Below are 23,740 nucleotides of genomic sequence, written 5' to 3'. Positions count from 1 at the left end.
CACAGCTTTGAAAGGAACAGGTATGGATGGATACAGTTCAGCGTGGCCTCCTTCCAGTGTGTACAAATGGGACAACTTTGCCTTGAGCAAGTTTAAAAACACTCCACGTTTTACTGGAGCTCCAAGTTGTCATCCTAATTGGTATTTTTGAAAACAAGTACATGGCTAGATATAACGGTCCAATTTGCTCAGTCTAGAAACTCATCCTTGCTGAGACCCAGGCTCTGTGATAACTCAGCAAATTAAATGAAAGGCTTTAGTCTAGTTACTGAGCATCAGTGACTGCTAACACAACAAAAAGGCGTGTGCCTTGTGACGGAAAACCAACCAACATCTTCAAAGTTGTCCTGAAAAAACCTAATCTGAATCTGATCGAGTCTCTCAATCCAGTGACCAGCTACCAGGGAACATGTACAGAGGAACAGGTTCAAACACCCTGGGAACAGAGTCAGTGAAATCCAGAATGATATGTGAAACTCAACATACAAACATGGCCAGTGTTTCAGCAAAAGAAAGTGGCAGGAAAAAGAGACAGCAAGGAAGCTGAAGGATGACTTAATCATTTAAAAAGGTTAAAAGACACACGAGCCAATCAAACTGTGTGAGCTTTATTTGAATCCCAATTCAAGTACATAAACTGTGTCTTAAAGTCATGGCTTATATTCCCGACTATGAAGGAGAAATCAGAATATTTTTCTCCACTGAACAAACAGAAAATTGGGCAAAATACAAATAAAAATGTTTTTAGACATAAGATATAAAACAATATGATGCTGATCCCAGAGATGACTCCATCCTTGATTTTTGCCTGAAAGTAAATTTAGAGCAACAGCCAAAGGACAGGAGCAGCGGAGAAGAGGTCCACGTCTGAGCCGAGGCGCGCGGGGCTGAGCTCGGGAAGCGGGGCCTGCTGGGCGTGAGGGGACTGTGCACCGGAGGGTCCGGAAGTCTGCAGGGGCCCTCGAGCCTGGGCGAATCCAGACCATGCACGGGGCGGGGCGGTCCATGCAAGGCTGGACCCAGAACCGAAGAAGAGCTGCAATTACGACGGTTCCCAGACTTCAGGGGGCTGGAGAACTACGGCTTCCAACCAGCCGCAGTGGACACGTCTGCTCTAACACCCAGGGCCGTAGGCAGAGATGCCAGAAGTGGCGCGTCTTAGTAACGGGACTGACTGCAGACTAGTCTGCTGCTGCTGCTGCTAAGTCGCTTCGGTCGTGTCTGACTCTGTGCGACTCCATAGACAGCAGCCCACCAGGCTCCCCGTCCCTGGGATTCTCCAGGCAAGAACACCGGAGTGGGTTGCCATTTCCTTCTCCAATGTATGAAGGTGAAAAGTGAAAGTGAAGTCGCTCAGTCGTGTCCGACTCTTAGTGACCCCATGGACTGCAGCCTGTCAGGCTCCTCCATCCATGGGATTTTCCAGGCAAGAGTACTGGAGTGGGGTGCCATCGCCTTCTCCACAGTCTAGTCTAGAGCTGCCCTAAAAGAGGGCTTAAGAACAAACCCGGTGCGGACTTACAGACATGGGGGTGGGAGGCAGGGCGGGGACAGATCGAGAGTGGGCACTGACGTTCATACACTGCCACACGCAGACAGACAGCTGCGGGAGCTGGGGTAGCTCAGCTCGGTGCTCCGTGATGACCCGGGGCGGGGGGTGGGGTGGGGGTGGTAGAGCAGGAGGCTCGAGAGGGAGCGGATATATGTGTATACACGTCTGATTCACGCTGTTGTACAGAAGAAACGACCACGACGTTGTGAAGCAACAGGCTCCAATTTAAATAAGTAAATAAACTTGGTAAGGGTTAATCAGAAACACATAACTTAATTTTTGAGCAAAACAAATTCAAAAACCCTTTTAAAAAGGAAACAAAATCCAAACACTCAGTGACCTAAAGTTCATGTCCTGCATCCAATTAAAAATTACTAGACATGCAAAAAAAAAAATCAGCAAATTTTGACCCATAACAAGAAGGAAAATCAGTCAAAAGAAACAAATCTACAAATGAGAGGCCGGAAACAGCGGACAAGGACACCTAAAAATACGTTACACGCATATTTAAAATCTAAAAGGAAAACATGAGCAGGATGAAGAGACAGATGGAAAATATTTTTTAAAAAAGAATCAAATGGGACTTCTAGAGAAGAAAAGTATAGTATCTGTTGGGAAAATTTAACTGGACAATTGTAACATTGGATTAGATATTCCAAAAGAAAGATCAGTGAATATGCAGACACTGCAATGGAAAATGTTCAGATAGAGAGGAAAAAGACAAAATACAAACACACAAGCTCAGCAACCTGTAGGTTAATGTCAAGTAGTCAAACGTGTGTAATTAGAGTCCAGGAGGAAGACACAGAGCAGGTGGCAGAGACCAGCCACAGGAGGAGCGTCAGTCAGATTGCTGAGAACCAGCTGTTGGCAGTAAATGTTTCAAGTGGCCAGAAAAAGAAAAAACAGATATATATACATACATCCTATAATTCCTAAATTCACATAAATGTTTTGTTGTTGTTGCTCAGTCATTAAGTCAATCCATCTCTCTGCAACCCCGTGAACTGCAGCATGCCAGGCCTCCCTGTCCATCACCAACTCCCAGAGTTTGCTCAAACTCTGGTCCATTGAGCCAGTGATGCCATCCAACCATCCTCATCCCCTTCTCCTCCTGACTTCAATCTTTCCCAGAATCAGGGTCTTTTCTAGTGAGTCGGCTCTTTGCATCAGGTGGCTTAAGTGTTGGAGCTTCAGCTTCAGCATCAGTCCTTCCAGTAAATATTCAGGGTTGATTTTCTTTAGGATGGACTGGTTGGATGTCCTTGCTGTTCATAAATGTAAAAAAAAAGAAAAGCAAGGTAGCCTGGGGCTGAGGATGGAAAAGGAGGTGAAGTTGACAGTAAGCGTAGGAAGCAGCTTCCCGTGGTGGCAAAAATATTCTATATCTTGATATGACGGTGGTTAGAGGAGTGTATCGGAGAAGGCAATGGCACCCCACACCAGTACTCTTGCCTGGAAAATCCCATGGATGGAGGAGCCTGGTGGGCTGTAGTCCCCGGGGTCGCAAGGAGTCAGACACGACTGAGCAAATTCACTTTCACTTTTCACTTTCATGCATTGGAGAAGGAGATGGCAACCCACTCCAGTGTTCTTGCCTGGAGAATCCCAGGGACGGGGAGCCTGGTGGGCTGCCGTCTATGGGGTCGCACAGAGTCAGACACGACTGAAGCAACTCAGCAGCAGCAGCAGAGGAGTGTATAAATTTGTCAGTTTACCTGCACCCTTAATATAGGTACATTTTATTATACGAAAAATGTAGCTCAGTAAAAATGACTTTAAAGTAATCTTACATTTTAAGATAATTGAAAATTTGAGTACTGAGTATTTAATGTTAAAATTACTATTAATTTTGTAGGTATGATAATGGAATTTGGTTATTTTTTTAATGAATTCTTGTCTTTAGAATAACAGTGAAATATAGATAAAATTATATGCTGTCTGTGGTTTGTCTTTTAAAAAATGTAGGTAGGTGGCAGAGAAATGGGAAGGAATAAGGACAGAATAACATTGGCCATCGGTTGGGAGCGGCTAGAGTGGAATCTTGCGTATGTGGGAGTTCATTATCCTATTTTCTTTACCTTTTACAATAAGTATGTGGAACTTTCCAAAACAAAAAGCTTTCTGAAGTGTTCTAAATGCATGAACGATGTCATTAAGTTATTCATTTAAAAATATAAACTATTTAGAGTGGCCAATATTTTGGGGCATAAAATTGTAGAACAATGTTTTCATATTTTTTTAATTAAAAAAAAAAAAAACTGGCCGTGCTTCGGATCTCAGTTCCAGGATCTTAGTTCTCCAGCCAGGCATGGAACCTGCGGTCCTATGGAGGGAATGCGGAGTCCGACCACTGGGCCACCAGGGAAGCCCCCGTCATATTTCTAACTGCTCCACAGTCGGTGCTCAGTTTAACTGAGCCAAGATTAAGGAGTTTGATGGGGGCCCTGTGGGATTTTGAAGGGAGTTTTTGAACTTTTGCAAAGATGTCCGGTCTCCATAGGCCCAACTGCCCATAGTAAGCTGTACCCCCAGGATCTGGGACTCCTGGTCAAGGCAGGGGAGGGCTGAGTGGGCCCTGCACACACCGTCTCGTTCCAAGGACACAGCGGGTCCCAGCTGCCGTCTCCCCCGTCTCGCCGGATGCTGTGGCAGCAGGTCAAAGGGGCAGTGCCAGGGGGTGAGGGGAGGCTCAGACACACCCCAGAGGTCTCCTTCCTGGACAAACACGGGCGTGTGTCTGGTCGTTCGCCTACCTTAAAGGGAAGTGCAAGCTTTCTTGCTCTGCTTTTAAAACTCACAAGTTAAAGGACTTCAGGTGAAAGGGAAGCTGGACTAGAGCTGGACCAGGAGCGCTGCCCTGAGGATGGCTCCATGACCCCAGGATCACGCCCTCACCGCACCGAGACAAGGCCCCCAGGCTTCCTATCCTTCAGCAGCACCTCCCAGGGGGAGCAGGGCTGTCGTGAGCCTCAGGCGGCTCCCCTGGTCTCCATCCTCCCCCCGACTTTCCCCTGCCCCCAGCTGGGGCTGACCCCCGTCCTCACCCCCTTCCCCAGGGAGCCCCATACCCCTCTCTCCGCCCCAGGTCACTGCGCCCCTCCCCGCCCTCCCCACGCCCGGGACCCACCGCCCAGGAGCCGCACCTGCAGCGCAGGGACACCCACCAGGCTTCTTGCGGTCGGGACCCCTGTGGTCTCCAGAGAAACTTCCAGCACAGCCCTTGGGCTTCCCTGGTGAGCAGTGCCAGACAGTGCCCGGCCCTCGCTTAAACCGAGTCCCCGGCCGAGCAGCAGCAGGAAGAGAGTGACAGAGCTCAGGCCAGCGAGGCGGGCTCCGACAGGGACTCGTGCCCACCCTGCAGGCTCCCCCAAGGGCCCTGCGTCACCACGAGCCAGCCAGGCCACGGAGGAGGTCTGGGCAGAGCCAGCTCCCCTCCTTCCGCCCTTCCACCACGAGCAAGGCGTGTCCAGGGAGCTGGGCCTGAGCCCTGAAGAGGACGTCAGGCCCCAGCTTTCAGCCCCACCCCGTCCCACAAGTGATGGAGCTCGGATCTGAGCCACGCCTGTGGACTGGGGCCCCAGCACGGCCGCTCTCACAGAGTTAGAGGCCTGGGACCCCAGGGCAGGCAACGTAAGTTCACCTTCTCTTCAGACCCAGAGGCCAAAGGTGGCTCCTTCAGAGGGAATCCGGCAAGAAGCTCACCAACGGTTCCGGGTGTCCAGGGGCAGGGGAGAGTGAGAGAGCTGATTCCCTGGCTCCTTTGGGTCCAGGATGCTGTGTGCATTGGGGCCAGCTCCCACGTCTCCAGCAGAGTCAGGTCCACCGAGTCCCTCACATTCCAGAAGTCACACCCCGAGGTTTAGCCATGGAGCAGTGAAACATCAGGTAACAGTGAGTTTGAAACCCACCGAGGGTTTCCAGCTGTTAGTCTTTGTCTAGAGATGGACACACGTCCTTCCTTTGCCTAAAACCACTTCCAGGAGCCCAAGAAGAAAGAAAGTAAAGAAAGGCTTAGTCTCCGAGTCGTGTCTGACTCTTTGCGACCCCATGGACTGCAGCCCACCAGACTCCTCTGTCTGTGGAATTCTCCAGGCAAGAATCCTGGAGTGGGTTGCCGTGCCCTCCTCCAGGCTCAAGGAGCCCTGGTGACCACTGAGACGTGAGCGCATGCTTTGCCAGGTTTACCTCCTCATTGCCACTCAAGTTCAAGGGCAAGGGAATAAATGGACAAACAGATGGGTCTTTCAAACCCAACACAGTGTTTGGTGAGGCTCCACGGACGGGCATTTATCATTAACCCATCAATGCTGATCCCCGAGGGACTGAAAGTTAGGGAGCAGACGTCTCCAAGCCTTTCTAGGGAACCCACAAACAGCAGGCGTGAGATGCCTGCAGGCTCCACACTGGCCTGGAGGGCGCCGTGCACACGATGCAGAGGGGAGGGCAACCTCCAACCACCTCTGCCTTCTTGTACCGGCAGAAGGGGGAGGACTTCTTGGGAGTAAAAGAATGGTAAAGGTAACACGGGTTCTGAACAGCAGCACAACACTGCCTCAAGGAATGGCACAGCGAGACAGTCCTTGAGGCAAGGATTGGAGACACAGCAGGGAACTCCTGGCTTCCTGGGGGGCCTGCACCCCAGTACCTGGGGGTCTTTCCAACCTTCCGAGTGGCCCTCTGCCCACCACGGTCAGCGGGGTCTTCCTTTACAAAGCCCTCTCCCCATCTCCCAAAGCTGTCACCCTGAAAATAAAAAAGGTTTTCTTGGTGACAGTCCCCCCTCTCGCCTCACTCCCCTCCTCCCAAACCTGCAGCCCACCAGCAGCCCACCAGCAGCCCAGCCCTGAGGCAGGGAGAGACCGCCCCACGGGAGTGATGGCTGGTCCTTTCCCCAGCAGAATGGTGATGGTGGAGGAGACCCTGCTGCAGGGGGCAGGGTGGGGGGCTGCTTCCCCGGCAGGACCAACACTCCTTTGAAGGGGGGAGCGGGGGGGAGAGCATCCACACTTCAACACACCCCATCCTACCAGGCCAGGCTGGAGCAGGGGCGAGGGGTAGGATCTCAGGGCTCTGGGAGTTCACCCAAACGCCCAAGTGCCCAGAGGCGGAAATGCAATGCCGTATAATCACCCCAAGAAAGGAGCAGTGCCAAAGGCAATGAGCACAGGAGTCCTTCTGTTGGGCATCATTTTACACGCGCGGCAGGGAGGACAGGGCCCAAGGTCGCTGCTACGCGTGCTGTGAGTGGCAACAGGGCCCAGGGCGTAGGTCTCTTCTTTCCCTTCTGATCAAACCCCCGACACACCCAGCTCACTAGCACTTCCCAGACTAACCTTCCAGCTGGAGAACCGCTGGGGGCCGAGGGGGAAGCAGAGACAGAGACAGGAGGGGCTGGGGGGCAGCCGGTGGGGAGCCCAGGAAGGGAACTGCTGCGAAGCCAGGCTCTGGGTGGCTTGAGGCAGGGCTGTGGCGGTAGCCAGGGGGACAGGCCTGCAGGACTGCCTCCTAGGCGTCTCCAGGGTGGAATTGGGTCCCCGCGCACCTGGCCCTGTAGTGTCTCTGGCCTGCCTTAGACTCTGCAGCAGCCAGATGGCCCACACTTAAAGCTCCCGGCTTACCTGCCCCATAAAACAGGCCTTGGTCCCACCTCCAGAATTCACACCAGGACGGCACTCACTGCCAACGCTGTCACCCCTGGCTGTTCACCTGCTGCTCTCCTGTTCCAGCCCACCCCACCTCCAGGTCCTGGGGACCACAGACCCCTGGCCTGGAGCCGGCCCCCTCTGGCAGCTGCCTTCAGAAAAAAAGCCATTCCTGCCAGCTCCCAGCTCTCGGCAGGCACGCAATCCAATCTAATCTCTAAAGCAGATCTTTTCCCCAAACACCAGAAACAACATCTCCACGGCCCTGTCATTTTTCGGACCCCATGCTGAATGCCTTTAAAACTGCCTGAAAAAAGATAAGAGAGGGTTGTGTACATTTTCTGCACAAATGGTGGAAAGTAATAAAATAAACATCGACGGGGGTCCCACCTACTCGCAGCTCCGTCGCTTATTTGCAACAAAGGCCGGAAAAGGACGAAGCCTCAGCTTGGTAGGGCAGAGGGTTAGAAGTGCGCCCTCGGGGATCATCCACGCCGCCGGGCGTCCCGCCGAGGTGAGAGGGCCCCCTTTCCCGACCGCCAGACGCCGGTGCCACGGAAACCACAGCGAACGTCCTGGAGCAGGAGGGCCGCCGGGCCGCCCGGGGGGCGAGAGCCGTGCAGAGCCGGCAGGAGCCCCTGCGCAGGTGAGGGAAGAGGCCACGGAAGACAAAGAAAGGCCAGTATGAGAACGAGTCAAGGTCATCTCAGGTGCAGCCAATCCTGAGTCCAGACTTTTATTCATTAGAGAAGGAAAGAAGAGAGAGACTGTCCCCAAAACGAGGTCCCGAGAAGGACACGTCGCGCGGCCCCGGTGGGAGGTCACCGCAGTGTCCTGCGCGTGCTCCGCTGCTTGCCCTCGGCCGGGACGACGGGGGTCTGCGTGGGGGAGCAGCGCCGTTTTCCCTCGCAGAGCACCCGCACACCAAGTGTGGCTTAGGGAGCCCGCGGGCCCCAGCCGCGCCAGGCGTCCCGACAGGTGCCCCGGCCGCGCTCTCGTATGGCTTCCGTGAGCTCCGGGGCGCAGGGGCCCCTCCCGAGCGCCCGCGCGCGGCCCCCGAGCCGAGGCGCACACGCACGCGCGCACACGCGAGGACCTCAGCCGCGCGCACGCCTCCCATTGGCGGGAGGAGGAAGGCGGGGCCGGGCGGACCCAAAACAAACAACCTGCGGCCGCGCCGCCGCGTGGCCTCCGCCTAGCGCGCGCCCGCTCCGGAGCCGCGGCCACCTGGGCCACCTCGCTCCCCATCCCTCGTCGGCGCCCAGGCCCCGCCCTCGCGGGGTGCCGCGGGGTTATATTGGGCCGGGCCGAAGGTGGAGACGAGACGGGGCCGCGGCTGCAGGCGTGGAGATGCTGCTCCGGAGGCCAGGGGCGGGAAGGCGGTTGCGGGCGCCGCGGCATCGGAGACTCGGCTCCGTGGGCGCTCGAGGCTGAAGGCTGGACCCTCGCCCCGGGGTGGCAGGCACGGGAGCTGGCACTGACTCGACCCGCGAGGACGCCTGTCCGGGACCTGCGACTGCGGGAGAAGAAACCCCATCTCTGGAACGGGAAGCAGATGCGCACGCTTCCTTCTCCCGCAGGAACTCCAAGCCCCGCGCGCCCCGGCACCCGAGGCTAGAACCGCGGCTCTGCACGCCTTCCCCCAAGTCTCCGCTCCTCACCCTGAAGCCAGTACGCCCCAGCTCCTCCCTCTTCGCCCCTGTCGGTTCACCCAATAAGCACAAACACTCCAAAGAACTCCAGCGGAAGGGGACTCCAATCCGGAAAGCGACTGTCTCACCCAGAGGAAGGCGAGCTCCGGGAGAGAGAGGCCAGGACCCCGGCCCCGATCGCCACCACGCCCCGGGCGCCCGCTGTCCAGAACCGCGCGGAGGCAAAGGGTACGCGCCGGGCGGGGACGGGCGCAGGCATGAAGCTGGAGGTGTTCGGGCCCCGCGCGGGTCTAGGGGACAAGCCGGGGAGTGACCTGGAGGGTGCGGGCGGCAGCGACGCGCCATCTCCGCTATCGGCCGCGGGCGACGACTCCCTGGGCTCGGACGGGGACTGCGCAGCCAACAGCCCGGCGGCAGGCAGCGGCGAGCGGAGCGCGGGCGGCGGGCCGGGCGCCGAGGAGGCGGGCGCGGCGGGCGCGGCGGGGGCGACGGCGGGGCCCAGAGCCGGGGGCGCAGGTTCTGGGGGTGCGGGCGGCGGCGAGGGCGCGCGCGGCAAGCCGTACACCCGGAGGCCCAAGCCCCCGTATTCGTACATCGCGCTCATCGCGATGGCCATCCGCGACTCGGCGGGCGGGCGCCTGACGCTGGCCGAGATCAACGAGTACCTCATGGGCAAGTTCCCGTTCTTCCGCGGCAGCTACACCGGCTGGCGCAACTCCGTGCGCCACAACCTCTCGCTCAACGACTGCTTCGTCAAGGTGCTTCGCGACCCCTCTCGACCCTGGGGCAAGGACAACTACTGGATGCTGAACCCTAACAGCGAGTACACCTTCGCCGACGGGGTCTTCCGCCGCCGCCGCAAGCGCCTCAGCCACCGGGCCGCGGCCCCCGGCCCCGCGCTCCGGCCCCCGGACGGCGCGCCCCCGCCGCCCGCGCCCGCCGCCCCGGCCCCGGCTTCGCCCCGCGCGCGCTCGCCCGCCCGCCCGGAGGGGCGCGCCAGCCCGGCAGGCAGATTCTCCGGCCCCTTCGCCATCGACAGTATCCTCAGCAAGCCCTTCCGCAGCCGCCGCGCCGGGGACGCGGGCCCCGGGGCCCGCCCTCCGTGGGGCGCGGCTCCTTGCCCGCCGCCGCCCGCCTACCCGGCGCTGCTCCAGGCTGCGCCCGCTGGGGCCCTGCTGCCGCTCTGCGCGTTTGGAGCGGCCGAGCCTCCGGGGCTGCTAGCTCGCGGGGCCGAGGCGCCGCCCCTCCTCCTAGCGCCCCTGGCCGCCCCGGCCCCGGCCAAGCCGCTCCGAGGCCCGGCAGCCGGTGCGCACCTGTACTGCCCCGTGCGGCTGCCCGACGCCCTGCTCGCCGCCTCGGCCCGCGCACCCGGCCCGCACCTGCCTAATCGGCCTGAGACGCTCCTGGCATGAGCGCGTTGGGGCGGCGGGGGACGCGGGCTCGGGGCCGGGCGCTTTCCGCCCGAGGACAGCACCATCACCCGACGTGCCTTAGAGCGAACACCGGACAGAAGGGTCTCAACTGCATCCCGAACGTTTCCCTTCGTCCTTTATAACTCACGTTGTAGAGGAGCAAAGCAGGGCCTCCGATAGTTTCCATTCCTGACCAAGCCTGTGCCGGCCCCTTCACAGAAACTTCTCATGGCCCAGGCTCTGCCTTGTTCCTGCTGTTTTCGTTGCACCTTCCACTGCTTTGTCCCTTACAAAGCGAAACAAAACCTAAACAGCACATCAGGGAACCATTCCAGGTGATCCATGACTCGACTACTTCGGGGGTCCCGGCCCGCCCCCCGCCCCTTGTGTGCCTGTGGCGTCTACAGGCGCAGCTAAGCGGGAGGGGCCAGAGGAGCGTCCCTCATCTCTGCCATTGACCAATGTTTCACTGTGCCAAAAGATGAAAAATATATATATTGTTGGGTTTTGTAATTAAATTATTTATATATTTTTGAAACCTGAAGGGAAAATGTTGCAGGCAACGGTTGCGGCTTTACTGTCTGTTGGGTCATTTCTTAAGTGTGGTCTCTTTAGGCCAGGTGGCTTCTTCCAAGGAAAAGCTGACCGTTATGTTTGTGGGGTGCCAGGATCACTGCCACTTGAAAGCAAGTGTGATTTTTATTTTTAATATTATTTTATTTGTGTCTGTGTACATATTCATATATAAATTTTATGAAATCCAAGCATAGTGCTTATTTTTTAATAAAACTGACAATTGACTTCAGCACTTTGTGGTGACGGGTTGGAGATGGACTTTTGCACCCCCCTCCCAAATGATCTCAGGTTTGACTCTTAAGAAACTCCTTGTGGAGTTCAAACTGTTTTCTTGAATAATTCAGTAAAGGTAGATGCTGTGGATTTCGTTACTGGACACATCGCTGTAAGATTCTGCAGGATCCAACTTCCATCAGTGGGGTTTCTTAAACGTCAAATCAATGACCTCTAAGAATTCACTTAAGTTACCAGAAGAAATGATCATGTGTGGGCCGCCCTTTCCCAAGGACCTCTGGGGACAAGCTCAGCTGTTAACCGTCTCAGCCTCAAGCAGGTATTGGGTAAACTGGCTCTGATCAAAATGTGATCTTGGCAAGGAACTGTCCTAACACTGAAGATTTCCTCAGGGAAGTTTTTTGTTTTTTTAATTATTTATTTGACTGTGTCTTAGCTGTGGCGTGTAGAATCTAGTCCCCTGACCAGGGGTCGAGCCTTGGCCCACTGCACTGGGAGCCTGGGTCCTAGCCACTGGACCCCCAGGGAAGTACTTCGAAGAAGTTTTAAGAGCACTTTGAAAGTCAGTGTCTGAACAAAACCACCCACCTATTTAGGAATGCAGAGGATGTTCTATCTGCTGGAGTCCCTGATGGCCCTAGCTCCTTCTGATCTGCAGGGAAAACCACCGGTTTGGCGGGACATAGGAGGGAGGGTCTATCAGAGGAAGTACCGGAACTACTTCTCCATAAACTCAGAGGCAGCCGAGCTCTAACAGTCCCTGGGCTGCAGTCTTGGGAAAGGACTGCAAAGAATGAAGACCAAGAGGATGTAAATTCAGGCCCCGCTCCTGTTCCGGGGTCGGGCAGGTGTCAGCGTAACCAAGACAAGAGGGCGACGTGGAGGCTGGGTGTGGTGAGTGGGTTTTACTTCAGGATGCTGTGTTTTGGCAGAAATAGGAGGGAAAAGCCCATCCCTCAGTCTAGTTAACCGAAAGCAAGTCCTGACTGATTCTGATTTGATCTACTTAGTGGTCTTGAGGAAGGATAATAACAGGGTTGAATTACGACAAAAGGCACCCATTTACACGGAGATTGCACCCACATGGCCAATAATTAGACGAGAAAATAAAACTGAAATGGGGGGAGCCCAGGTTCACGGGGTAGAAGTGGGGACCCATTGCTCAGTTCCTTGCGACCCTGAAGCCACATGGGAAGCCCGGGGAGCGCCCACCCATCCCCATCGCTGACTCCAGCCAATCAAGCCCTCCTCTCCAACTGGCTGCCTTCAGAGGCCCGGCCCTGCCTACTGCCCCCTCGGGTTGGTAAAGCCAGTGTTTTCATGTCCAGTTGATACACGAGGACAACTCTGCGAATGGACAGAAATGGGGAGGGGAAAGGGGATGTCTTCTCAGTCACAGCGTTTCCCTATCCCCTCCAAGGTCAGTCCTCCCCGAGACACACTCCCGACTCTGGTGAGTGAGGGGCCCCCTTCCTGCGCCGCCAGCGACCATCAGGTTCTCTACAAAAAGGCCAGAGTCAGGGGACCTGGGCGCCCCTGTCAGGGGTCATGACCTCTGCCAGGCTCCAGCTCCCGAGAACCCTGTGCATTGCCCTGCTGGGCCTGGCCTGAGGGGGCAGAGGGCGGAGGTCCCGTGGCGGCTGCAACCCACCCAGCCCTGGGAGCTTGGCATCTGTGGGGCAGTTTCCCTGGGAGACTCCACCGAGGTCCAACCTTCCCGAGTCTGCCCAGAAAACCCCGTTCCTCCTGCACTCTGGAGGGCAAAGGGCAGGGCCCAAGGGAGCCCCACCCGACGCCGCCCTGCCCATTCCCCGCCCCTCCCCGCCCTTGACCCTCCCCAGCCCACCCCGTGGGCCCACCCCAGACCTAACCTGCCTCAGCCCTCCCCCAGCCTCCAGGCCACGAGGCCAAGGCCCACCTGTGCAAACAACAGGCTGAGGGCAGCTGACCCTCGACTGATGCGGGAACTCAGGACAGAGGGGTGGGGTGGGGGTCTGTTTGGTTTAGGAAACGCCCTTTGATACCTGAGGGCCAGAGACTTGGGCCAGGGCGCCCCGCCCCACGTGCTTGTGGTCACGTCACCTGACCACCCCCACCCAGAAGAACCCTCCACGCCCAGGGCGCTGGATCCGCGGAGAGAAACCCACGACCCATGCCCTCACCCTGTAGGGCCAGCACTGCCACAGTGCCCCAGGCCAAGCCCCCTACAACCCGGGATCAATCTGCTGATTTTGGTGCCAGAAAACCTGAACAGCCCAGCCGCTTCCTAAGATAGAAGAGGATTCTCCCAAACACCAGAGGCTGCAGCAGGGCACTGCGCCCTGCCCCAACCCCACAACCCCTGGCAGACCACCCCACGCCCTGGGCTCCCTCAAGAACTGAGCCAACTTCTTCGTCCCTTGGGCTCTTAAGAAAAGAATAAGCAAATGGAGAAAGTCCCCACCCCCATCCCACAGGGGAAGAGGGGCTCCTGGGGCCCCCAGGACCCCTCTGTCCCGCTGCCACCGTGTCACAAAGCAGCACTGCCCTTTCTCAGGAAAAATCACACACAAATGAAAGATAACTCTGACTCTATCGGGCAGACCCTAATCTTATGTCACCCTGCTTGTTTAACTTATATGCAGAGTACCTCATGCAAAACGCTGGGCTGAATGAAGTACAAGCTGGAATCAAGATTGCCGGGAGAAATATCAATAACCTTAGATACGCAGATGACACCACACTTACGCCAGAAAACGGAGAACAAAAGAGCCTCTTGATGAAAGTGAAAGAGGAGAGTGAAAAAGCTGGATTAAAACTCATATTCAACAAACAAAGATTGTGGCACCTAGTCCCATCACTTCACGGCAAATAGATGGGAAACAGTGGAGACACTTTATTTTGGGGGGGCTCCAAAATCACTGCAGATGGTGATTGCAGCCATAAAATTAAAAGACAGGTGGGCTCCCTCCCACAGGCCTCTCCTTGCTCATTGGAAGAAAAGCTATGACCAAACTAGACAGCATATGGAAAAACAGAGACGTTACTTTGCCAAAAAAGGTCCGTCTAGCCAAAGCTATGTTTTTTCCAGTAAGCATGTATGGATGTGAGAGTTGGACTCTAAAGAAAGCTGAACACAGAAGAATTGATGCTTTTGAACTGTGGTGCTGGAGAAGAGTCTTGAGAGTCCCTTGGACTGCAAGGAGATCCAACCACTCCATCCTAAAGGAAATCAGTCCTGAATATTCATTGGAAGGACTGATGCTGAAGCTGAAACTCCAATACTTTGGCCACCTGATGTGAAGAGCTGACTCATTGGAAAAGATCCTGATGCTGGGCAGGATTGAAGGCAGAAGGAGATGATGAAGGACAGGGAGGCCTGGCATGCTGCAGTCCATGGGGTCGCAAAGAGTCAGACTCGACTGAGCGACTGAACTGAACTGGATCTCACAGATGAGAAAACAGGCCACAGGGTAGCTGAAACACTCCTTCCTGACCCAAGAGGAAACTAAGATCCAGTTCAGAATTCTTTCCATCGTAACACAATTATCGGGATAATTCAGACCGAAACATAGTGTGGCCTAAACTTATCAGACAACTGTCTCAGTTCACTCATTAACTGGTAGGCGAGCCTCCCAAACTGCGACATGGTTTCTTTCCTTAGTGAGAGCTGGTGCCCCCCCCCAGGGGAGGCCTGGGCGTGGGGGGGCCATGGCATCACTGTCGAGGTTAGGCAGCGCCCCTGGTGCCCTTTCTGTGACTGCAGAGCGACCCCCCGAGGGCACAGCAGGATTCTGTGCCCAGAGGGTCCCAGAAACCCTCTCCAGCCCTGCTCACTGGTGAAGGGATGCATGGGCACCCTTCCACAGGCCTCTCCCGCTCTCCCAAAACAACAGAAACAGCCCCTCCCATGCTGGAAAGAAAGAACTTCCAGTAACCCACCTTCCATTTTCACATGTAAAAAATGCCAACGCAACGCACCGACATGGCCCACAACTTTCTTAGGCATCAAAGCTTTGTTGGTATCACATGTCCAGACATTACCCCTCTGTTATACTGTTCTTTATTTCTTTACTCTGGGCTTCCCAGGAGGCTCAGCAGTAGAAGATCTGCCTGCAGTGTGAGAGATGTGGGTTCGATCTCTAGGTTGGGAAGATCCTCTGGAGGAGGGCACGGCAACTCACTCCAGTATTCTCACCTGGAGAATCCCATGGACAGAGGATCCTGGTGGGCTACAGTCCGTGGGGTCGCAAAGAGTCAGACATGACTTAGCAACTAAACAACAAATTCTTTATATCATAGCAGCTGAGCTTTGCCTGGGTGCTAGAAATTAGACCGCAAAGAGTCCAGTAAATACTTCCTGCTTTCTAAAGCCACAGTAGTTCTTTAAGTAACAGACTTTACAGTTCCCTAATGAAACCATTAAACTCTTGTTATGCTTTGACGACATAATTTGTTAATTCTTAATGTTGTCAGCAAATGGCCCTAATAAGTGTCTTCTAAGATTGTGATCAAAAACGTAAAAATCCATCTTCCTCCGATTCCAGGTTCTTTTCAAACTGGGAGGGGCTCCGACGTCACACAGCGTTATTGTGCGGACCTCTGTGTTCGGCTTTCAGACAGACCGTTGGCTAGAAGCGAGTGGTGTCCTGCCCTTCTCCAGCTTACACACAGGCCTTACACGCGCCTTCCCGGGGCACTACAGGCAGACACGAACACTGCCCCAGCGACACTGCCCCTCGCACGCCCGGAGCCCCTTTGCCTCTCCGCCTCTCCTCTCAGGGAGTTTAGCCCAGAGGATTTGCCACGACTCGGGCTTTTCATCACATCTGGGATCTGAGACAGCAAACTACTCAACAGCCTTGACGCGGATTTGCGGTTTCTGATCATCCAGGTCTAATGGTTGAGGGGAAAGGCAGGAAGGTTTGGCAACCTCTGGCTGGCTGTGCTCATTGCTGTCAGAAGTCTATGAGGCTCAGAACCACGGAGCCGGTCCATCCACGGGAGTGCTCAGGATGGGGCTCCAGGAAGATGAGCCGGGGCGATCCAGGCTCCAAGGACTTGCGGAGGCCTGCCCTCTTAGCTGGGGCGCCCCTGACTTCTGGGGCTCTGCTCCCGTGGTGTGGGTGCAGCGGGCCCCGGCATCTCCCCAGGGCTCCGGAGCTGGGGCGGGGGGGACTCCATCCCAGACTGAGGGAGCTGACTTGTCCCTGGGCCCGGGAGGCGGCCCATCTGTGGGAGGCCCGGCTGCCTCCTCGGGGAAGGCATCCCAAGCAGACCCATCTCGGTCCCGTTTGTTCGCCCATGTGCCGGTCGCCAGCACCCCCAGTGCCAGGCTGCGGGCCAGCCCGGGTGCAGAGCCAGGCCTTTCCCGGCTGCACCGTGGCCTCGCACTGGCCAGCTGGGGACCCCACGAGGCCTGGCGGGAGGATGTGGGGACACGAGCCGCGCCTCGTGCGGTAGGCGTCAGGCCGGCAGTGCGGGCAGCTCTGTCTTCTCCTGCCCTGGCCCCGGGAGACGAGGCCGGGTACCAGGGGCCTGGCCCAACCGATGGCTGCCCAGCAAGAGGGCTGACCTCCGACCGAATCCACGCACAGCCTGGGCCAACTGTTCCCTCCACCTGGCCACCTGGCCGAGGATGGACAAGGGAACAAGCGCCCAAGCAGAAGAGAAACAACCTTGCTGCGGTCCCACCTGACGCCCGGGGAGCCCCCAGAGCAGCTCCGGGGGCTGCCATCCGTCCAGGGCCCACAGCAGGACCCAGCACCCCTGCAAGGAAAGGACACCCCAAGGACCCGGTGACAGAGCCACAGCCTGTCCACCACACTCAGACCCAGCGGGAAGGACATCCTGTTCCCTGACCCCTGACCTCAGCCTGCACCCTGGCTCTGTAACCGCAGGTGTCGTGGTGCCAGGGAGGTTGAGCAAACGGGACATTCTTGACCCCGACGGCAGTTACACACGTCAGCACTCTGAACTGAGGTAATTATTAGTTCTGTATTTATTAGCTGAACCCCTTTTGAGTAATAGCCTCTGGGGACATTTATAAATGCAATAAAAGGTGCATCATTGTTTACTGCAAAATGACGAGGCTCTTTCTGGGTTTTGGCTGAAGCAAGCCCTCAGGCGGGCAGCCTGTCTGTCCAGATCTGAGAAGGTTGAGGGCAGCCTCCGCCTCTGCTTCCTAGGACGTCAGCAGGAGCTGTCTGCTGACCTGGACCCAGCCAAGATAACCTGAGCCCGGATCTCCAGTTGGGAACCCCAGGATGACTTGTGACGGAAGAGGGGTGTCTGCAGCTCAGACACCCTTCAGGCCTGGCCCCTCGGCTGGCAGAGGGCTTTGGGCACAGCCCAGTGGGGTTTCTTAACCAGTCACAGGGGATTGGAACCCACCCCTCTTTCAGGCACAGTGGATTCGACAGCATCAGGGTCCAGACCCCTCTGGACCAGCCGCGGGCTGTTTGTGGAGGGCTCTCAGAGGGACCCAGAGGCGCCCCACATCCCCTACTGTCTCAGATGCCACCATCGAGTCACTTTAAGTCACGCAGCAGACACAGGACAGACATCCTCCAGGGGTAAAATAGAGAAAACAGGCACAGGAAGACCAGGCTGCCTCACAAATGCCCTTCTCACTCTGTGACCGCAGGGCCACGGACGGGCTCACCGGCCTCGAGCGCTCACCGTCCACAGACCTACACGAACGGCAGAGTCTTCGGGAATATTCCCGCGGCTGAGCTCAAGCTTTTGTCTGCCACACGGCACTAGTGGAGATGCTCGGTATGAAAGAAACAGCTCTGGAAATCGGCCACCGGTCCAGGTAAGCCCTGGCCAGGCCCAGCGACCGGCAGCAAGCCCAGTCTGCACGGTGAAGAAGTCCTGCTGCCGCAGGACACAGGCAGCTTCCCGGGGGGGCCACCTCCTTTGTGCAGGGATGTGAGTAATATGTTCAGTTGCTTCATTCAAGTGCTCTGGAGTAAATCTGCTCTTGAATTCCTCCGACTACAAACTGTCCAAGTTAGAAAACCAACACACCACCTAAAGCGCAGGCCCGCAGTCAGCAGCCAGGCTCCGGGGGGTGACTGGGCACCAGGACCCGCACCAGCCCTCCGGCCTGGCCCTCAGTCCGGACGCTGCCCACAGGCCGTGGCCCCCGACGGCTCCCTGAGCAGCACAGCTTTGCCCTTTCGGAGGAGGAGGCTGTGTCGAAGGCCCTGAGCATGGCCAGGGCAGAGGCAGCCTCTGGTCCTGGGGAGACATTGCCTGAAGGATGCACGGGTCACGTGACCACACGTGGCCGCCCCACCAGACGGGGGACACACGAGTTCCGAGAGATTCCGAGAGACCACTTGCCCACACGCCCTGCCCGTGGTGTCTTCTGCTGTCGCCCCATGCAGCCGGTGAAGTGGTGGATTCCTCCTGGACGGAGAGCCAGGCAGCAGCCACTCTGGGCCTGGCAGGCACACCTCTGTGCTCACCCGAGATGACAGCAAGCCATGTCACTCCTTCCGTCGAGGGGAAGTCAGCTGGACACCGCACATCCTCCCTGCAGAGGCGGACACTTCCCAGGCAGCGGGCAGGCAGGCGGCCCTGCACCCCCAGCCCCAGGGCCACAGCCGGAGGCGGGCCACAGGGAACCCCTCAACCGGCAGCAACAGAGTCTCTGAAACACAAGATAAAGGGCCGTGTGACTGTGGTTGTCCCCTCCCTAATACAGGTGAAGGGTGCCATTCTCAGCAGTCTCGGTAATTCCGACAATTTTGCCCAATGGAAGTAAGTGTTTTGAGGAAAGAACACTTTTTGAATGTGCTCAAAGGCACCATCTGAATCTCCCCAAGTGCACAGGGGCGGGGGCAGACTCTGGAGGCCGAGGAGTCTGGTTCCCTGACCGGCAACCCTTGTCTGAAGCCCAGGACAGACGGGGCTGGGGAGTGCCTGGGAACCATCCACACAGTTCCTACCACTGGAGGCATGACGCCCTCATCCGGGGCACGTGCAATGACTTGGGTGAAAATCAGTTGAAAGAAAGACACAAAGTCAGCAAATTAAGCTCAAGTTAAAGATGGGGTGGGTGTCCTGAGCTGAGGGAGGGCCAGGGAAGCTCGGGAAGAAGAAGCACAAGGAGAGGCTGATGCAGGAGCCTGAGAAGGAGGGAAGGGGGAGAAATGGATTCACAAAAACCAGAAAAGCCGCATTTTAGGAGGGGGCGGGGCAGGTGCAGCAGAGGCCAGCAGTGAGATTCCTTAGTCCCAAACGATGAGACCAAATCCTCATCAATCACCTTAGATCATCGTACAAATTACACAGTTTACTGTGAGGTGGGTACTTGGGGCGGTGGGCAGAAGGAGTGCTTCAGTACCTTTTAACTAAATCACCTGGAGTCTGATCTACAGACTATTATATGAATTATGCTGCAAATCAGGGTATGTAGGTCTTTGCCAACACGCATATCACATTACTCACGCCAAGAAGTCGAAATTGCTGATTCTACTGATTGTGCAATTAACTTATTTGGTCTTTAAAGAGAAAATACCCCACCTACTTAGGAACTGTGGGCGGAATCCTGAAAACCCGGGCTATAAATGTGACCTCTTGAACTTCCCACAGGATTTTTGATCTGTTCAACTAAGAAAAGTCACTGCAGAGATACTGTTAAAATGAGAGTAACAAATAAGTTGTATATTCCTTCTTTCTTAAGCAGAGTTGGGCAAACGAATGGTAAGCAGAATTCATCTGCTCGGCTGTTTTTCTAGCCCAGTGATTCTGTTTATCGTCGTTGTTGTTCAGTCACTAAGTCGTGTCTGCCTCTTTGCGACCCCGTGGCCTGCAGCACACCAGGCTCCTCTGTCCTCTACTCTCTCCTGCAGTTTGCTCAAACTCATGTCCATCGAGTCGGTGATGCCATCCAGCCATCTCATCCTCTGTTGTCCCCCTCTCCTCCTGCCTTCAATCTTTCCCGGCATCAGGGTCTGTTCCAATGAGCTGACTTTTCACATCGGGTGGCCAACGCGCTGGTGCTTCAGCCTCGGCATCAGCTCTGCCAGTGAATATTCTGGGTTGTCTTCCTTTAGGACTGACTGGTTTGACCTCCTTGCTGTCCAAGGGCCTCTGCACTCGGTTTAAGTGGAATCTTAAGTGGCTTATGCACAGAAGTGATTTAACCCTTTTAAGTTGGTGTTTTTCTTTTCCTACCAGAAGCCTCCATTTTCTGTTTTTCTCTCAATCATTCTTTTTTGCATTTACTCCTTGAAGCTTCCTTCAAAAAAGGCCAGGGTTCTGGGGAAAGGGCCAGATCTATCTAAGAATAAGGGAAGGAGAAGTGTTCCTGTCTGGATCCTCCAAAAGCCTGTCTGAATCCACTTACTTCCAGGGAGCAGAAAGCCCCCTCCAGCAGTGGGTCGCTCGAGCCAGCAGGCTGATGAGCAAACTCCAAAGAACCGACCGAATCCCTACCTCGCCCCGTACACCAGAAGACAGGCCGGAGTGGCAAAGACACGCATGTGGAAAGCAAGCCCAGGGCAAAGCGACAGGGGAGCAGGAGAGACTGTCTTCTCTGTGCAGGCAGGGCTCCGGTGAGGCGGGTGGAAACTCTCTGTGCAGATCAATTCTCTCTGTAAATATTGTAAACTCCTCTGTGCCTAAATAGTAGGCAAAAGGGGAAGATATTTGTGACCTAACTGGCTAATGATAAATGAAAGCTGTTAGAAAGCCATTTTTAAAACATCTAAAAATAGAAATGAACCATGGTCAAGGCTAGCATGTTTTCACCCTAAGCGGCAAGTAGTCTATAAACACCTTTCATAATACAAATGCGAATTTAAGAAAAGAAAGACCTGCTGTTTTCTGTCTGTTGCAGAGACTGCAAGTCTGATAGTATGTGGTTTGGTGAGGCTGTGAGGAGATTGGCTGTTCACACAGTGTTAATGGGGCTGTAAATTGGTGCACCTTTTCTGCAGGGCAGTTGAGCAATGCCTATTAAAATGTAAAATGCACATAACCTTTGACCCAGCAAAACCACTGCTAGAAATTTATCCCAAGGGTGCACTATTCCAGCTGAGCACAAGGGCACGTGTTGGGGTGTGTAGGGCAGCCCTGCCTGTGGCCCCCCAAACTGGGGAGGGGGTATGTGCACCAGTGCATGGGTCCAGTTTAAGTCAGCCGGGGCACAGCCTCGCGGCGGACCACCGGGCAGTCAGGAAGGGAGTGGTGTGGAAAGCCACGTGTTCCGCACACCGACTGTGGTCCTGTGCGTCTCCATCCACAGAAGTGCTCACAGAGGAAATGGTCAGAGGGGTTTTACCAAACACTCACATTGTAGAGTTACCTGGAGGTTGCTGACAGGGCTGCAGAGATGTGGGTGTGGGGAAAACCATTTATCTTTCATCTTATGCATTTTTATTCTGGTTGGAAGAACCTTTTTTTTTTTTTTACCATTATAGTCCATTGCTTTACAATTTAAACAAGCCCAGTTCACTGAGAGGGAAGGAAAACAAAGGAGGGAGGGAGGGGAGGCTGCAGGTGAGCTGGGACAGAAACCTCATTCTTCTGAGACGAGCCCTGGGCCCGTGAGGATGGAGACAGAGGCCAGCGCATCCCACACCTGAGCGATGGCCCCAGACTGCGCAGACGGAGCACTTCGGGTTCTATGGGTGGAGCAGGGAGTGCCGGCTGCTGGTCTGGGCCCTGTCGCTGGTCCCGGCAAAGCCCTGGGGGTGAAGTCCTCGGGGACTGAGGCCGGCACCTCCTCCCGGGATGCACAAGCGGGAGGGTGTCCTGCTTCTGGCAACGAGGCCTCGGAGCACAGAGCCGGGAGCTCGCAAGCTACTGCAGAGAGGAGCCCACAGACAGGAAGGTCTCCAGGCCCTCCTGGAGGCAGGGGGGGTGCTTCCTGGCAGTGGCGGCCTCTGCCACGCGCACCCTCAAGCTTTCACCAGATCATAGAGCTTTCTGTCGTCCCCCTTGAGATTCTGGTCGCCGACAGGAAGCTAGATGAGTTTTTATTTTTCACTTATTTCTCAAGGTTAAAGTTATACTTGAGGTCTATTTCTAGAAGACAATGGATTGGTGGAGAAATTTCTTTTTTTAAAGAACTTTTTTTAAAAATCCAGAGATTTTTAGAAAGCTTTAAAAATGACTTCTATGGAAAAGAGGGAGGGGGCAGGAAGAACAGCATGTCAGCTCCCCCAGCCGCTCCACCCCAGCCCCACGCTGAACCCTCCGCGGTGACAAAACAGCCTCCCACACCAGGAGGTTTAAACATTAACGAGCCTGTCGGGGTGCTGGGCCCGGTAGCCCGGCCTGACCAGGAGCCAGCAAGCCTCGGCTGGACCCCTAATTACTTCTTGCGCAACTTCGGGCCGGGCGCCCAGATCACAGGCTCCGGGTCGGGGCGAGGGCCCGGCTCTGCCAGGTTGCATAAGCCTTCACATAGCAGCGTCGTTAGTCACAGAGTCTCAGAACAAAGGGCCATTCTGACCAGGGTGGGGTCTGCTCTCCTGCTCTCCAGAACCGAGACCCACCTTCTCACAGTCAGGGGGTCCCCTGCTTCCGGAGCAGGGGGGCTGGAGGACTGCGTGCGGAGAGTCTGGTTCTTGCTGCTGTTTCCGCTGTTTAATCTCCCACCAGATCAGTACGCTTTGGTCCCGGGCCCCCAGCCTTGCTCACCAGCTGGGGCCACACCCCCCAGGGGCTCCAAGCCTCCCCAGGTCCCAGCCCATCCTGGCCGGCACCAGGCTGTCCTCAGGCCCCAGGGCCTTCGTCCATCTGGAGCAGTTTCTGCGAAACCAGCTTCTAAAGCGTAGCTGCCCTGGTGGCTACTCACACAGCACACACACAGAACCTGAAGTTCAGGGGCAGAGCACTGGCTTCAGCAACGACCTGGTTCAGTCCACTGACGTCACAGACGGAGGGACCGAGGCCAGGGCAGCCGGCAGACAGTCGGCTCTGCACACGGCCGGCCCGATGAGGCCCCGCTGCTGCCTGGCTTCTTGGGCTACCCGGGAACCTCGTGCTCCCTGCCTCCCTGTGACTTCAGTGTCTGCCTGCGCCTCCCCTGCCCAACGGCTCACCTGGAGAGCCCGCCCCAGAGCTGGGAAGATAGTCACGGCAACACTGCAGCCTGCAGGTGAGTCTGAAGAAGACAGCTCTTCGCCTGGACGGAGCCTGGGGCAGCAGCGCAGGGCCGGCCGGCGGCCGCCTCCACCTGCGGGGACACTGGCCACGGGCCGCTTGGGGTTTGGCTGGAGATGCTGGAGTGCCGGGAGTGCCTGCTACTCAGAAACACATTCGCCAAAGTTTCCGGAGAAAAGTCCTGAGTTTCCTATGATTTTGCCAAGAGAATCCGGTCTTTCCACCTGTGATTTATCGCTGAGGCCCCGAGGATGGTCAACGCCAAGCTGCCCCTTCCCCCCTCCACTCACAGCTCACTGCTGCATCGCGGCAACAAGGGGAAAACCTCCTTCACGTTAAACTCGCTTCTCTGATGTGAGAGCGGGACCAGCCGGGATCAGGGAAGACCATGGATACCGACAAATGCAGTCTGGATACTTCACCACAGAGCATGTCTGTGGATTCATCAGCTGAAACCCAAAGGTGCCAGCTCGTGGATTAACGTCGGCCCTTAGGGAAGCCTCTAGTGACAGATCAAAGAACTCTTTTTCAGCCTGTTGTCCGATGAATTGGGCTGAAACATCT

The 23,740-nt window shown here is 56.0% G+C and overlaps 2 protein-coding genes and 1 long non-coding RNA gene across 8 annotated transcripts in view; 1 reads left to right on the top strand and 2 right to left on the bottom strand.

Annotated features, from left to right (window-relative positions):
* Positions 1-592: 592 nt before the first annotated feature.
* On the bottom strand, positions 593-8,598 carry LOC133236811 (uncharacterized). 6 transcript variants are annotated; one of them, XM_061399012.1, is made up of 3 exons: positions 4,720-8,598; positions 4,141-4,308; positions 593-3,878 (listed from the first exon to the last, which is right to left on the bottom strand). In XM_061399012.1, the coding sequence occupies exon 1, from the start codon at positions 8,596-8,598 to the stop codon at positions 7,588-7,590; it is 1,011 nt and encodes a 336-aa protein (XP_061254996.1). In that variant the 3' UTR covers positions 593-3,878; positions 4,141-4,308; positions 4,720-7,587. The 6 variants fall into 6 exon arrangements, with proteins under 6 accessions (XP_061254996.1, XP_061254994.1, XP_061254998.1 ...); XM_061399010.1 differs by having other exon boundaries at positions 593-4,308; positions 4,720-5,528; positions 6,201-8,598; XM_061399014.1 differs by lacking the exon at positions 4,141-4,308 and having other exon boundaries at positions 593-2,820; positions 4,699-8,598.
* Positions 8,599-9,106: 508 nt separating this feature from the next.
* Positions 9,107-11,066, top strand: FOXQ1 (forkhead box Q1). The gene has a single exon (XM_061399008.1). It carries the CDS (start codon positions 9,107-9,109, stop codon positions 10,259-10,261), a length of 1,155 nt encoding a protein of 384 aa, XP_061254992.1. The 3' UTR covers positions 10,262-11,066.
* A 5,962-nt stretch (positions 11,067-17,028) lies between these two features.
* Positions 17,029-23,740, bottom strand: part of LOC133236812 (uncharacterized) — a 43,265-nt gene continuing 36,553 nt past the window's right edge. The window contains exon 3 of the long non-coding RNA XR_009733052.1: positions 17,029-18,710. This is a non-coding gene — a long non-coding RNA (uncharacterized LOC133236812). The remainder of the gene's footprint in view (positions 18,711-23,740) is intronic.

The sequence above is a fragment of the Bos javanicus genome, chromosome 23, assembly GCF_032452875.1.
Source record: "Bos javanicus breed banteng chromosome 23, ARS-OSU_banteng_1.0, whole genome shotgun sequence".
NCBI lineage: Eukaryota > Metazoa > Chordata > Mammalia > Artiodactyla > Bovidae > Bos > Bos javanicus.
Note: the sequence above shows the minus strand (reverse complement) of the source record. Positions and strands in the feature narration are given on the sequence as shown.

Excerpts from the sequence above, each read along its gene's own strand:
- LOC133236811 (XM_061399014.1), bottom strand. The coding sequence starts at position 8,598 with ATGCCGCGGCGCCCGCAACCGCCTTCCCGCCCCTGGCCTCCGGAGCAG.
- FOXQ1 (XM_061399008.1), top strand. The coding sequence starts at position 9,107 with ATGAAGCTGGAGGTGTTCGGGCCCCGCGCGGGTCTAGGGGACAAGCCG.